General features: G+C 35.7%; 1 protein-coding gene across 17 annotated transcripts in view; it reads right to left on the bottom strand.

Annotated features, from left to right (window-relative positions):
- Positions 1-11,899, bottom strand: part of LOC128542760 (CLIP-associating protein 1-B-like) — a 70,198-nt gene extending 58,299 nt beyond the window's left edge. For 16 of the 17 annotated variants that reach the window (XM_053512743.1, XM_053512748.1, XM_053512747.1 and 13 more), the window contains exons 1-2: positions 11,800-11,899; positions 9,927-10,385 (exon numbers count right to left, since the gene is read on the bottom strand). In XM_053512743.1, coding sequence (XP_053368718.1) covers positions 9,927-10,121 — 195 coding nt within the window. In that variant the 5' untranslated portion in view covers positions 10,122-10,385; positions 11,800-11,899. Of the gene's footprint in view, positions 1-9,926; positions 10,386-11,765 lie in introns of all 17 variants that reach the window. The other variant, XM_053512744.1, reaches the window with a different exon arrangement.
- Between the last annotated feature and the right edge of the window lie 665 nt (positions 11,900-12,564).

Below are 12,564 nucleotides of genomic sequence, written 5' to 3'. Positions count from 1 at the left end.
TTTCCAAATTCTGCTTTTGGTCTGCTGAAAAACTTTGCTTTATTCTATGACTATGTACTGGGTGCTGGTGGCTCAACAGTATGCTTTTCACCTGCCGTATAGAAGGACTGGGTTTGAATCACAGTTACTGGATGTAGGGCATCCTTAGTTTGCAGCAAGGTGAGACGGAATGAGAGATTTGCACCCAGCATAAAAGCTGCACACCATATTATACGGTTTAAATTTGCATGCTGAAACATAATTGGCTCTCACATTTTATGATGTAATGATGTTTAATACATAGCAGTGATTCTCAGGATGCACAGCTAAATGAACCATATACAAATTAATCATAGGTCTCACCAGTCACCACCGAATATATGATCACAATACCTAGATTTAAATTGCAATTCTAACTAACTAACTTCAAATACAAAAGTTTAACATTCTATATAAAATGTAAAAAACTTATCTAATTACTTACTCCTACCACATGGGATGAAAAAGTGTAAATATTTCAGTGTAACGCCTGGAAGATTATAAACAACGGCAACATTTTACCTTCTCAAATGCCTCCAGAGTCTCAAAACTTATCTTAAGTGTGTGCGGGTGTATGTGGGTTCACTGGCAGGCACAAAGGGCTTTGACTAATTTGTGCTCAATGTGTTTTAAGATTAGTCTAAGAGTGTGTAATGAGTGGGTTTGAGAATAATTCACTTGCAGAGTTTGTAGAGAAAGCCAGATTGGGGGCTGTTATGGTGTGCGATTTTTGATAATGCAACACCATAAAAATGTGTTTCTACTGTGCCACTCTGAAGCTTTCGTGCTCAGTACATAATTAGTTATATCTAAGGGCTGATTAGCTGATCACTGGTCATCACAAATTAAACTAAAAGCCTGCCAATTCTGGTCACTAGCTATTGTCACACGAAAGAACTGCAGTTCACAAATGAATCAAATCTCTAATGAAAAAATATATAGTTTACAAAGAACTGGCAGCTGTGTAATATTTTTTTCCCTAAATGTGGTTCGAACATGTGTGACAGGTTTACAGACTTACAGAGAGTGTTATTGAGCGTAAGTGAGTTAGGTAAACCTATCCTGGGATGTCTGGCCAGTGCTGTTATTAGCTCATGGTGGTCCTGCTGTTGGTCTGTTCCCCACTTAGAGAGCAGCTGATCGATATGTGAGGTGATTTCTCCCTCTATACTGTAGCTATAGATCAGAACACAATACAGAGAAAATTACGAGCTTGGTGGCAATAAATCTCAAGACTGACGTAGGTCCTGGGGCAAGGTCGTTCACCCTCATCCAGCTCCGGGATACAAATTCAAAATTCAAATTCAAATTTAAATTCAAATTTTATTTGTCACATACACAGTCATACACAGTACGAAATGTAGTGAAATGCTTATACGACCGCCAGTGACCTTAAAAGAGAATTAAAGCTTATAATAAGAAATACATTAGAAAAATTTAACTGAACTAGGATGAAAAAAAGAACTAAAAATAGAAATATGCTGTACATAAAAATAGAAATATACTGTACAAGAACATTTAAGAAATTTTGATATTTTTGGAAGAAAGATGGTGTGCAAATATGAATAAAAAAAGTTGTCTTTGTGCAATGGTTATTAAAGTGTCTTTGTGCAATGGTCCAGAATGTAAACGTAAACATGTAGTGTAGATGTGAAGGTAGATGTGCCTGGATTTGTCCATAGTGTCCATGGGTGTAAAAAGATTAATTGATTGATTGTAAAAAGATTGTGTTAGTTAGTTCTACATAGTGGCCCCACGATCTTTAAACAAATCTCTAAGTCAAAACATTTCTCACCTGTAAAGGAGTGCTAGAAATTTAATGGGAATGTTAATGTCTTTCAACCTTTAGGAATGTCTCATGCACATGAAGTCTGCACCATCTCACAGAACAGCAGGCTGGGCCCAGCAGACTGAGTACAAACCCAGCGATGTCTCAGACTATCATGTTACCTACAGGCCAGAGCAGAGAAGTACAGTAGCAGAGTGAGATAATTTCATTACTGCACTTAGGAATGATTTGCAAGCATCTGCCTTTTGATGTTAAAACCAGTTAACAGTTGTGAAGAGGGTAGTGCTGCCAATTCAATAGGCGCTGGTTTAAACAGTTTCAGTGCTTCACAATTTATTGTATAAAAAATTAACATCACAATATTTCACCGTGTGACTATTTGATCGCAAAAGACTGTGATTTTTTTTTACAGAAAATATACATACAGTCAGTAATTTATATAGAGTTTGTCAATAATTTAAGTTTTTCTTAATACTTTTGGGGTGAAAAATAAATGTTGGCAAAATAAGATAATTTGTGCAATAATGTGCTTTTAGCAAAGATAAATATGTTTGAATACATAATTACATTAAATAATTAAATATCGTTGTTTAAATTTCAGTCACAGTATGTTATTTGATTTTTTTAACTGCGATTTGATTTTCTTTTGTTTGTTTTTTGTTTTTAATATACTGTATCATCAAATCATGCAGCCCTCATCAGTGTCAAGATTCTAAAGCTTGTTGCAAGAAACCTTTGGAGCATCTGAGATGGATGTAGTGTACTGTATATTTCCACCTTATATCCAGTGTTTCCAGGATAGTTTTTGGCCAAAGATAAAGCACCTACTGAACATGAAATCATAACTAAATACAATTTATATTATTCTTTGTATTGTGGATATTTTCAGGTGTCAGTACTTTGACACATATATTTTAACTCACTGCAACTTGAACATGATTGAAATGAAATTCATTTCTTTACCTATTAAATATATTTTTGATTTATAGGAATATTATATTATTATAGGAATATTATAATATTAATATTACACAGATTGGGTTTTAAAGTATCATGATACATTACTGATATGACAGCGTCTGTATATTCAACACATAAAGGTCTGAATTTTATCTCAATGCTTTGAGAACAATTGCAGCAGGCTCCGAGTCAGCTCGGCTGGGATCATCATTTACACCATTCAAATGTTTTATTGCAGGTCAGTCTCATCAGTGTACTGAGCGTCAAGGCCTCTGGAAATGTCAATCCGTTTAACGCCTTTATTCAGGAAAGATTTTATTGTTTAATTAGGCCTTTGATACTAAACAGTTATCACCAAAAATTTTCAAACCCATTTTTTTTGGGAGAAGTCATCAAAAAATATTGAAACTAAATTTGGGATTATGTCAACACTATTCTGAGCTGTATTACATACTTTACACGTTAGCAAAGTTTTAAAATTAAGGTTTAAAGTATAACCAGTAATTAAGGTGTAACTGCTGTTGTAATTTTTTAGTGGAGATGCGTATCACATTAACAAGGCGGTAAAATAAAATAAAAAAACACTGGCATGCAGAAAAGATCTAGGAAAATCTGCCGCCAACGTAATAGACTATATTTATAAAATTCCATAAGTGTTTAACCTGCTTCCCTGCCCTCTTAGTCCTAATTCATTTACATTTCTATCTGCACCGTCGGCACACACATACACACACGGTCTGATTTGTTTTTTTCCATTATATCTCATGAGGTTCATTTAAGGCACTTTCATGTTTTATTCATCAATGTCAGAGTCATATCTCTGCTAACCAAAGTGGTTCATTTGACTCAACTGAGCAGTAAAAACAAGCAAAGCTTTCTGAACCACTAAGTATTATGTTTAATATACCTAGCAGTTGGCAACAAAACCTGCAGCAATAACAGGTTAGACGTTCAACCTGAATCAAGAATCCAGATACTGAAAAGACTGGACATGCCTGAGTCTATGAGTGTAAAGAAACCAGACAAATAACAGAAACAAACTGAAAGAGGGGATCGCTGCTTTTATACCTCACGAAGCATGTTGTCTCAGACAGTGGTTTAGCTTCCAGTTTCATTTCACATTAACCGTTTATTATGATAATATCATAAATACAATATTGTGTAAGGTGATGTTGATCATGATAAACACCATATTGTAGTTATGATATCATGTGCCTGTTTGCATGCTGGGAACACCCTGAAATTGGCAAGATGTTAGATAGATAACGGGGCAATCACCCTTTTTTAATGTGGGCTCAACTTGGGAAAGAACATGTAAAAAACATCTGAAAACAGGTTTTAGTTAGTGATAATCTCCTTGATTATGTTTGCATCGCTTTTCAGTTATGTCCTAGACATAAAGAGTGTCACTGTTGTGTGATGATAGAAACACAATTTAACTTTTATCAATCATAATTAACATGAATGGGATAGAGACAGACATCAATAACTTCTAAACAAAGAAGAATAATATAATCTTAAAAGTAACGGAAACTGTTAAAAAATATATAAAACTTACATACATCAATTAGGTCTCACGCTATGTATTACATGGTCTCCTCATACCAACAATATCATAATCATGATAAATCAAACGGATCTGAAACCTTATACATTTCTGTGGAAGTTGCACAAACATATGCCTAATACAAAGTTATATTTGTGACTCATACCTAAGCGTAAAAATACGCTCTTGCCATAGCAGTCCTGTGCCTGCGCTGATTGGTTGTGCATAACATACAGTACTGTGCAAAATTCTTAAGCCATGCTTAATTTCTTAGATTAAATGTAATTAAATGATGTAAATGCTGCTCAAAAACTACTTCAAAATTACCTAATTTCCATTTTTTATCTGTTCCAACCACTCAGCATTTAGTATTAGCAGTATACTAATCATGGCTAGATGATGGTATTATGTTTCGGGCAATATATAATCCATAAGCCATAATAATTGTAATGTATTTTTTTATTATTACCTATTTATTTCGTAAATTACTGTAAATGCATTCTGGATTGTCTTCACATATTCCATCAAACCAATACCAGAAAAAGAAAATAAAGGAATAAAGGTATTATTAAGTCTTAAAACCAAATTTTATTATATATATATATTCCTAAACTCAGAGTGGTGTCTGTTTCACTGGTCTTTTTGTATCTTTCAGCAGATTCTCCCACCTGTCAAAAACATGCTAGCAAGTGGACTTGCTACTCTCACTTCCCCTGAAGTGAATGAGTGTGTGTACATGGTGCTCTGAGATGGTCTGACGTCCCGCCAAAAGTTCTTTTCTGCCTTGAGCCCGGTGATCATGGGATGGGCTCTGAGTACATTACAAGCTTGATGAGGACATAAAGCAGTTACTCAATGTGAATGCATGAATGAATGAAAGTTTCATTCAATAACAGGTGGTGTTTACAAAGTCTCCAATACCAATACACTGCATCCTAACCTTTTTTATGTTAAATGCTTATTCACAAGCTTAAACATAATGCAGATTGATATATAGAACATCTTAATCACCTGTTTGTGGAAAAAGCCACACTACGCCGTTTATTTGCGGCACAGAGATAGTCTCACCTCTCCATTCGCTCGTATTGGTTTGTCATTTCAGTGGCAAATTCAGCACTGAGCTGTTTGTACATGCAATGCTGACCACCCTGTTTCAAGGTCATCGTGTCTACAGTATCTGAAGTCCTGAATCCCTGAAGGCTGCTACTTAAAAATGCTAATGTGACATGAGTGAATGTCGACCGACTCGTAAAACAATCAATGAATATTTCATTACCCAATAGTGTGCATACAGAAAGTACTTCAAAATAGATTGTAGGCACTTCTGAACAATAAAGACAGCTGTACGAGACACATGTGCAAGACTCAACATGGCTGTTACAATACAATCGAACAGTCAGTTTTTCAACTGTACCCTGGTGACTTTGTTCACAGTTATTTCTTTCAGGTTAACATTTTTTTGCTGTTGTGAATAAGGCCTTGTCATGGAAAAAAATATATTTATATTCAACCGTCACATACGCGAGAGGTAACAACCAATATCATAAATCCTATTTATTAGTTTAGATTTTTTGCTGTTAAACTGCTCATTACACCTGAATGTATTAGCCTTCTGTGAACTGTATACACAATCATTCACAAACATCACTTTACACATTACAGGAACTCTTCTGCTCTTCTTTTCTGTACAGTGCTGACCATGCTCCAAGCCCAATAAAAGGTGTTCCTGGGAGGCCATTGTGAGATAGGTAGCCAAATCATGGCTCCAGTGTACTGAGAAAAACTTTCTATCTTGATGGTATCCAAGCACTATTAAAATGTTGGGATAAGTACATCATTGGGGGAGATAATTATATGGAGAAATAAAAATGGTTTTCACTCAAAGAAAACTGTTATTCTGCACATGCAAAGATCCCGGTTTGACTTGAACAACCTTTTTAAAATGTATTTATTTTTCCTGTTTTTATTGTAAGTTAGTACACAGTTCATACAACAGCAGGGACTGTCTTGTCTCCTGGAGTTCCCTCAACATGAAATGTAGGTATAAACCTATATAAAGCATTATTAGCAACAACTTCTCATGACTTCGGGTATGTCTCACTGCCCACTCACGATTTTTTTTGCCTCAAATGTTTTATCCCTTACCTGACTAATATAGTAAAAACAGCCAGTGTTAGTGGATTTATGGCCCCTGGCATGAGTGTTACTAAATAATTAAGTACATGGAAAAAACTCTGTTGTAGAAATAACCCCGACAATCTCACATTTCTCAGGTTTTTATTCATGCATAACGAAAGAGTATGTATATCTAGTATTCATGCACGATGCAGAAGGATGTGACTGCAGAGCAAGATAAAGAGGTGCGCGCGCACACACACACAGAAACACTGCTATAGTTTATCTGCAGAGTCATCATGAGGTCAGTGTTGTTCAGATGACACAGCTGTAAGCCTAACCCTGCACAGTGACGTGATCCAACAAAGCAGCCGAGAGTCTTTCATTTTCAACAAGCAACGCATGGGAGTTAGGGACAGTATTAGATTTCTTTTTTATCTTTCAAGTGTGAAACATTACCTGTGTTTTATGGTTGCACACATTCATTCCTACATACCATAAAACCGCACCAGTGTTTCAGGTTCTAGTTCAGTATCTCATGGTCCTTAAGTCTGTAAAATGGCTTTATATATTGCTTGTATATTGTATATTAGGAAAGGAAATGAACAGTGACCACCCGATACAATATTATCACAATATCTAAGTGCCGATTGAATTTGTATTGCAATTCTGTAAGTATCATGACTGTATAAATATCCCAGTTCGATATAAAATTTTCTAAGCTTAAATGAATTGCTCATTCCACACTATATGCTCTATATTGCCCACCAAAGTAAGTATGAATAGAGCACACAACCTGTAGGATTATACGTCTTACCACCTCAAATGCAATTATAGATAAATTTAAAAAAATTATTAGAAAAATTAATTTTGGAGTCAGTGTTCCAATAAAAGGGTCAATTTTTCCTATCTCTATTGTAAATATTGTTTTAAGGTCATCCTAACACTAGAAGGAGATGTCCTTGTAGTGTGAATGCATCTGATTTGTGATCAACTTTGGGTTTTTATATGCATTCTTGAACTACACTACATGACCAAAGGTTTGTGGACACCTGCCCATCACATTTAGGTTTATCACGTTTCCCCTTTGCTCCAGGACTTCCACTCGCCTGGGAAGGCTTTCAACCCAATTTAAAGAAATCAGAGAATGTTGAGTGAGGAGGTCACGCATGTAATCAGACGTGCAGACCAAATGTGTTCAGTGGGACTGTGGTCAGGCTTCCACTACAACCTTCGCAAGCTATCTTCTCATGAACGGGTGCCCTGTCATGCTGTAAAAAAAATTAGGGTTCTTAGTTCCAGTGCAGGGAAATTTCAATACTACAGTAAAGAAGACATTCTAAACCGCGAAAGAGTGCATTAAAGGATGTGGAAGGGATGTCCAAAAACCTTTGATCATTGGTGAAACCATGGCAATTGGCGAAAAATAAACTCCCACATGCAACGGGTGTAAAGTGATTCAACCAACGTGAGATGAAAAATCTGACACACACTGTATTTTCATACACATACAGTCTGTACATCAGTGAATAGTCTACAGTGAGACTAGTGCAAGTCTTTCCCAAGAAGTCGAACAGGTTTTGGCTTGTGCGACAATGCTCAAGTTTACCTAAGGTTGAAGCTATTCCGGTTGTTAATCCACTTTACATGCAAACTAATCTTGACAAAAGTGACACAAAAGAATAGTGAACTAATCATTTAAAACCTCATCATGAAAGCAGCACAATGGCAAGCACAAAACACCAGTGAACAGGATGGAGGCCGAGTAAACCCCTCTCTGGTCTGTGATCTCTGAGGCGAACTACAAATTGTAAAGATTTATATATAATAGGGAAAAAAAAAATCATAAAGCACAGAATCCTAAATGTAATTCGCAGGCAGTATTTCTCCGTCCTTGAATACTTTCCACTGTAGTTAGAATATTCAGTGCAGCCTCTTTCCATGACACATTTTGAGGTCATACAGTTTACAGCTAAAAGCAGGTTATATCATTTCAGCATGTAAAAGCTAGAGTACTGGATGTGTGTGTGTGTGTGTGTGTGTGTGTGTGTGTGTGTGTTTTAAACCTAGACACAATATATTTATTCATCTGCACTAAAAAAAAAATATTTTACGCTTTTAAATGATAAATTAAGTGTGTGCAATTTGTGTATATGAAATCTTAAGAGTGTAGCACTGTTAGCATTCACATATAACAGATACATATCAGGAGAAAATGGCATTTTTGCCTCATTTGATGAAAATATAATTATAGCACCTGAACTTCTTTTCTCTCATCAAAAATACCAGGACCAACAAGTAAAGATAACTACATGATTATATATTTATTTTCCCTATACCAAATAAATAGCTAGTTAGCTAACTGTTAGAATGTGTCATTGGAAAATATGAGCGTAAATTCTGGTTGTCATCTAAAAGCCCTTGTTTTATAAATTATTCAAAACACATTACAATTTACCTTAAATCAAAACCCTTAAATACCTTAAATAGATACCTTGTCAATAATAAATACTCAACTAACAAGAATCTATTAGTTCTACTGTTCAAAGAAAGCACTACTCATTGGCTATTTTAGTACAGACGCAACATTCATCGATTGTAGACTGGATTTAAGACGCACTATGTGAAATATTATTGTGCACTTTATTGTTTATAATATGTGCACCAGGGACTCTGAATAGAATTAGAAAACGTCTGTAAACCGATGCAGACTATGTGGTAAGATGGGAATTCAGTTGCATACCATTGTACTAGGACTGCACGGTTTTTATGCGACTAATTGTAGAGTACTATTTTGTATGATCTAACTGTAGATGTAACAGCAGCAGTCTCTCTAACTTCATTTAAAAACCGAGTCTTCAAAAATTCACACCGCTTGAAGTCTCCATAAATTCACCACACACAGCATGAACTTTAAGTGCACCCTCTGGTGGTTTAAATATTAATAGGTATGCAGACTACGGAAAAATATTATGCAAAATATTTTCAGATTATTTTTCTAATCGTTATATTCTTAGTGGCAACCTTTTTTTACTCAGTTTTTTTTCAGAAACTCATAATAAACACTTTCTAAGACTATTAAGGAAAGAATAAAACATGAGATATTATTCTTAAAATCAACCGAATGGTGATAGAGCCTGATGCATCATGCATATAAACATAAATGAATTAAAGTAACACTTCAAGTAATACTTCTTTTTAACAGCAGAATGGGCCTGGAGCTTATGAGACAGTACAAGTCTCCCATTCTGTGCAAGTATGTAATTGGACTCCATTTTCCTGTTCTAGAAATGAAAGTAGGTGCTCTTATCGCCTAAATCAATATCCATTTTCATCTTAACCATGTGCTGCATTCCTGCTGAGGTGTGATACCCAAATACAGTGCACAACTTAGCCGAGTCTACCTACATATACAATCATCTACTGTATATGAAGCATGAATCTTTTATCATCAAGCGATGATGACAATTTTAAATAAAGCGAAAAGGTTTTATTCACCTTGAAGTTGCTCGAGTTGACCCATGTTGTAGCCAGGCCGTCCACCATCCTGTCGAGCATGGTCTGATCATTCTCCAAATCATGTGACTTCTGCCTATCCAGAATGTAGTCTATGATCTCCTGTCCAACCTGGAGTCGCCGTCCCAAGTCTTTCTGCATGACCAGTCCCACAATATATTCCATATTGGCCTCCATGTTTCCTTAAGGTCAAACCAGTTATAGACCAGGACTAGCATAAAAAAAGGCAACAAGAATAATGATGTGCAAAAACAGCACTTTATTGCAAAAAGGTTCTCTTTTTATTTACAGGCCAGAAGCACGTGGGCACCATATGTGAGTTCAGCGTGATTACAGCAAATACTTCAAACACTGGTAATGGAAAGAGTTCGGGGATTCATCTGTGATAGAGAACGAACATGACGTCGGTTCCCACATTATCCTGCAGATCGATTTACAGTCCTAAGGAAAAAAATGGAAAAATACAAAATGTTTTAGAGTATATAAAGCAAATATATAAATGTATTTCCTTCTAACACATTTCTATGTACATTATAGTGACAAAAAGTTAAAATATGATGAACAAATAGTATTAATATACAGTAAAATAAAATAGTGTTATATTATAGACACAAAGGTACAATTAAAGATACAACAAAAAAAACATTATTAATATTGTTGCACAAAAATCATCTAAAAATCTGGACTTTATGTAAGGTATATCAATGATTTAAGTTATTTGATTATTTATAAAAAAAATACTTTTAAGATAAAAAAATGTAAATATAACCAAACATCCTCTTTTTATTATTTGATGTTAGCCTGGATAAATACACATGAATACAAAATGGTACATTTAATAGTAACATAGCACAGTTTAAATCGCAATATGTGTCAAAATCATCACAAATTTTTTCAGCAATGTGATTTTTTGGACCAAATATGCAGGACATATAACATTGAGGTAATATGATTCCAGAAGTTGATTATTTTTCATTGTTCCTTTATTTCCCTGCAACAATATGAACTGAACAGTTGTGTCTTATTCCTTTCTTATAATAATAAACATTAGCTCAGGAATCTTACAGACATCTTAACAACTATGCATGTGGTAAAAATATTAACATCAAATATCTGGGAACCTGACAAGTCTGTGCTTGTGATTCAGGATCTGGACACAACTGTGTAAAGGAGAAAGAAACAGCTCAAGCTTCAATTAGGAATTTGGTCAAGTAAGTTTAAACACAGGGCTGTAGAATAAACTGATTACATTTATCTTCTTCATAACACAAGAATGCATGTGCACAGTGAATGTATCTATTTAAACACCTTTAATCAATACCTTATAACTACTAGCTAAACAAACTGGACTAATAAAATCTCTCAATATTTACACAGAAGTGAAAGCGGATTATTTGCATTTATGCAATTAATGAATTACCTTTGCTAAATTAATCTTTATTAGAGATGGTCACCAGGCATATAATTTAAAATGCAATTCATAATTGTTTTGTATTGGTGCACAATCCCAATAAATTCAGCTCATGCATCCATCATACGTTTATGTAATTGGGTTTACTTATAAAATCCATTACTAGCTGTGATCGCTCTAAATGTACTGGCATTAACTAATACTCAGTAAAAACTGCCTCTTTGTAGCAGACAGTGTAATATTAAGAAGTTATATAGTTAGATGCAAAGGACTGCTAGCTAACTTGCTAGCTAGCTGCAGAAATACTACTTTCATTGGTTAGCTCTGTTTCAGCTAACTTGAAAAAAAAAAGCATTTCTGACAGTTAACAGAGCAAATCGGGTTTTCTTAGAACAATCAATCACACGTACCAAAAACAGCGATACAGGCTGTACTCAGACATACCTGCCATGTCAGTCCTCTGCACTGAGCATCACTGAGATTGTTGATTATCAGATATTTCTGCAGCAAGCGGCGCTGATCATCTCCGCCCCGAAGCGCCCGTTTGGAATAAAGACTAAGCTGCGCATGCGCCAGTAGTAGCGCTGTTGCACGCGTTATTTTTTTTTCCAGCAGAATTGGAGCAAATCCCGCCTTCTGTACAACGATTGGCTGAAACGCAACACAAACATTTTTGCCGATTAGACACGTCCCCGCTTCCGTGAATACGAACAAGCCAATCCAAGCGAACAAGGCGGAACCCTTAAGACTGCACTGACGCATGAGACAGCGCCATCTACAGATCAACAGCCAGAAAGTCTTTCAGCAAATGTATGTACAGGTATACTGTACTGTAAATTCAAAGCTGGGAATGGTGCAAAAATTAGACATCCAAAGAAAAAATATAGTTGCAAGCAACGATGATCACGCCCAAGCACCTGCGCCATTGCCATCCGTGTGCTTTTTGATCATGTTTAGACCTCCAAAAAGCCCCGGATGCTGGGAAAAAAAAGCATCACACTATCACTCAATATGATGTCACTCAGGCAGTAAATAGCCAATTTGTGGCATAGTTTTAAGGTATTGTCATGGCTGAACTTAAAATTCCTTCACATTTTTGCATCATATTTGCATGGTTAGATGAGTTATGCAGCAAAATCTTGTGTGAAGGCCCGTGCCACGCCCAGACACCCAGGCGTTCTAATGGCAGCTAATTTCAACCTGTGTGGT

This window comes from Clarias gariepinus, chromosome 15 (assembly GCF_024256425.1).
Source record: "Clarias gariepinus isolate MV-2021 ecotype Netherlands chromosome 15, CGAR_prim_01v2, whole genome shotgun sequence".
NCBI classification, from domain to species: Eukaryota; Metazoa; Chordata; class Actinopteri; order Siluriformes; family Clariidae; genus Clarias; species Clarias gariepinus.
This window is presented reverse-complemented; position numbering and strand designations above follow the sequence as displayed.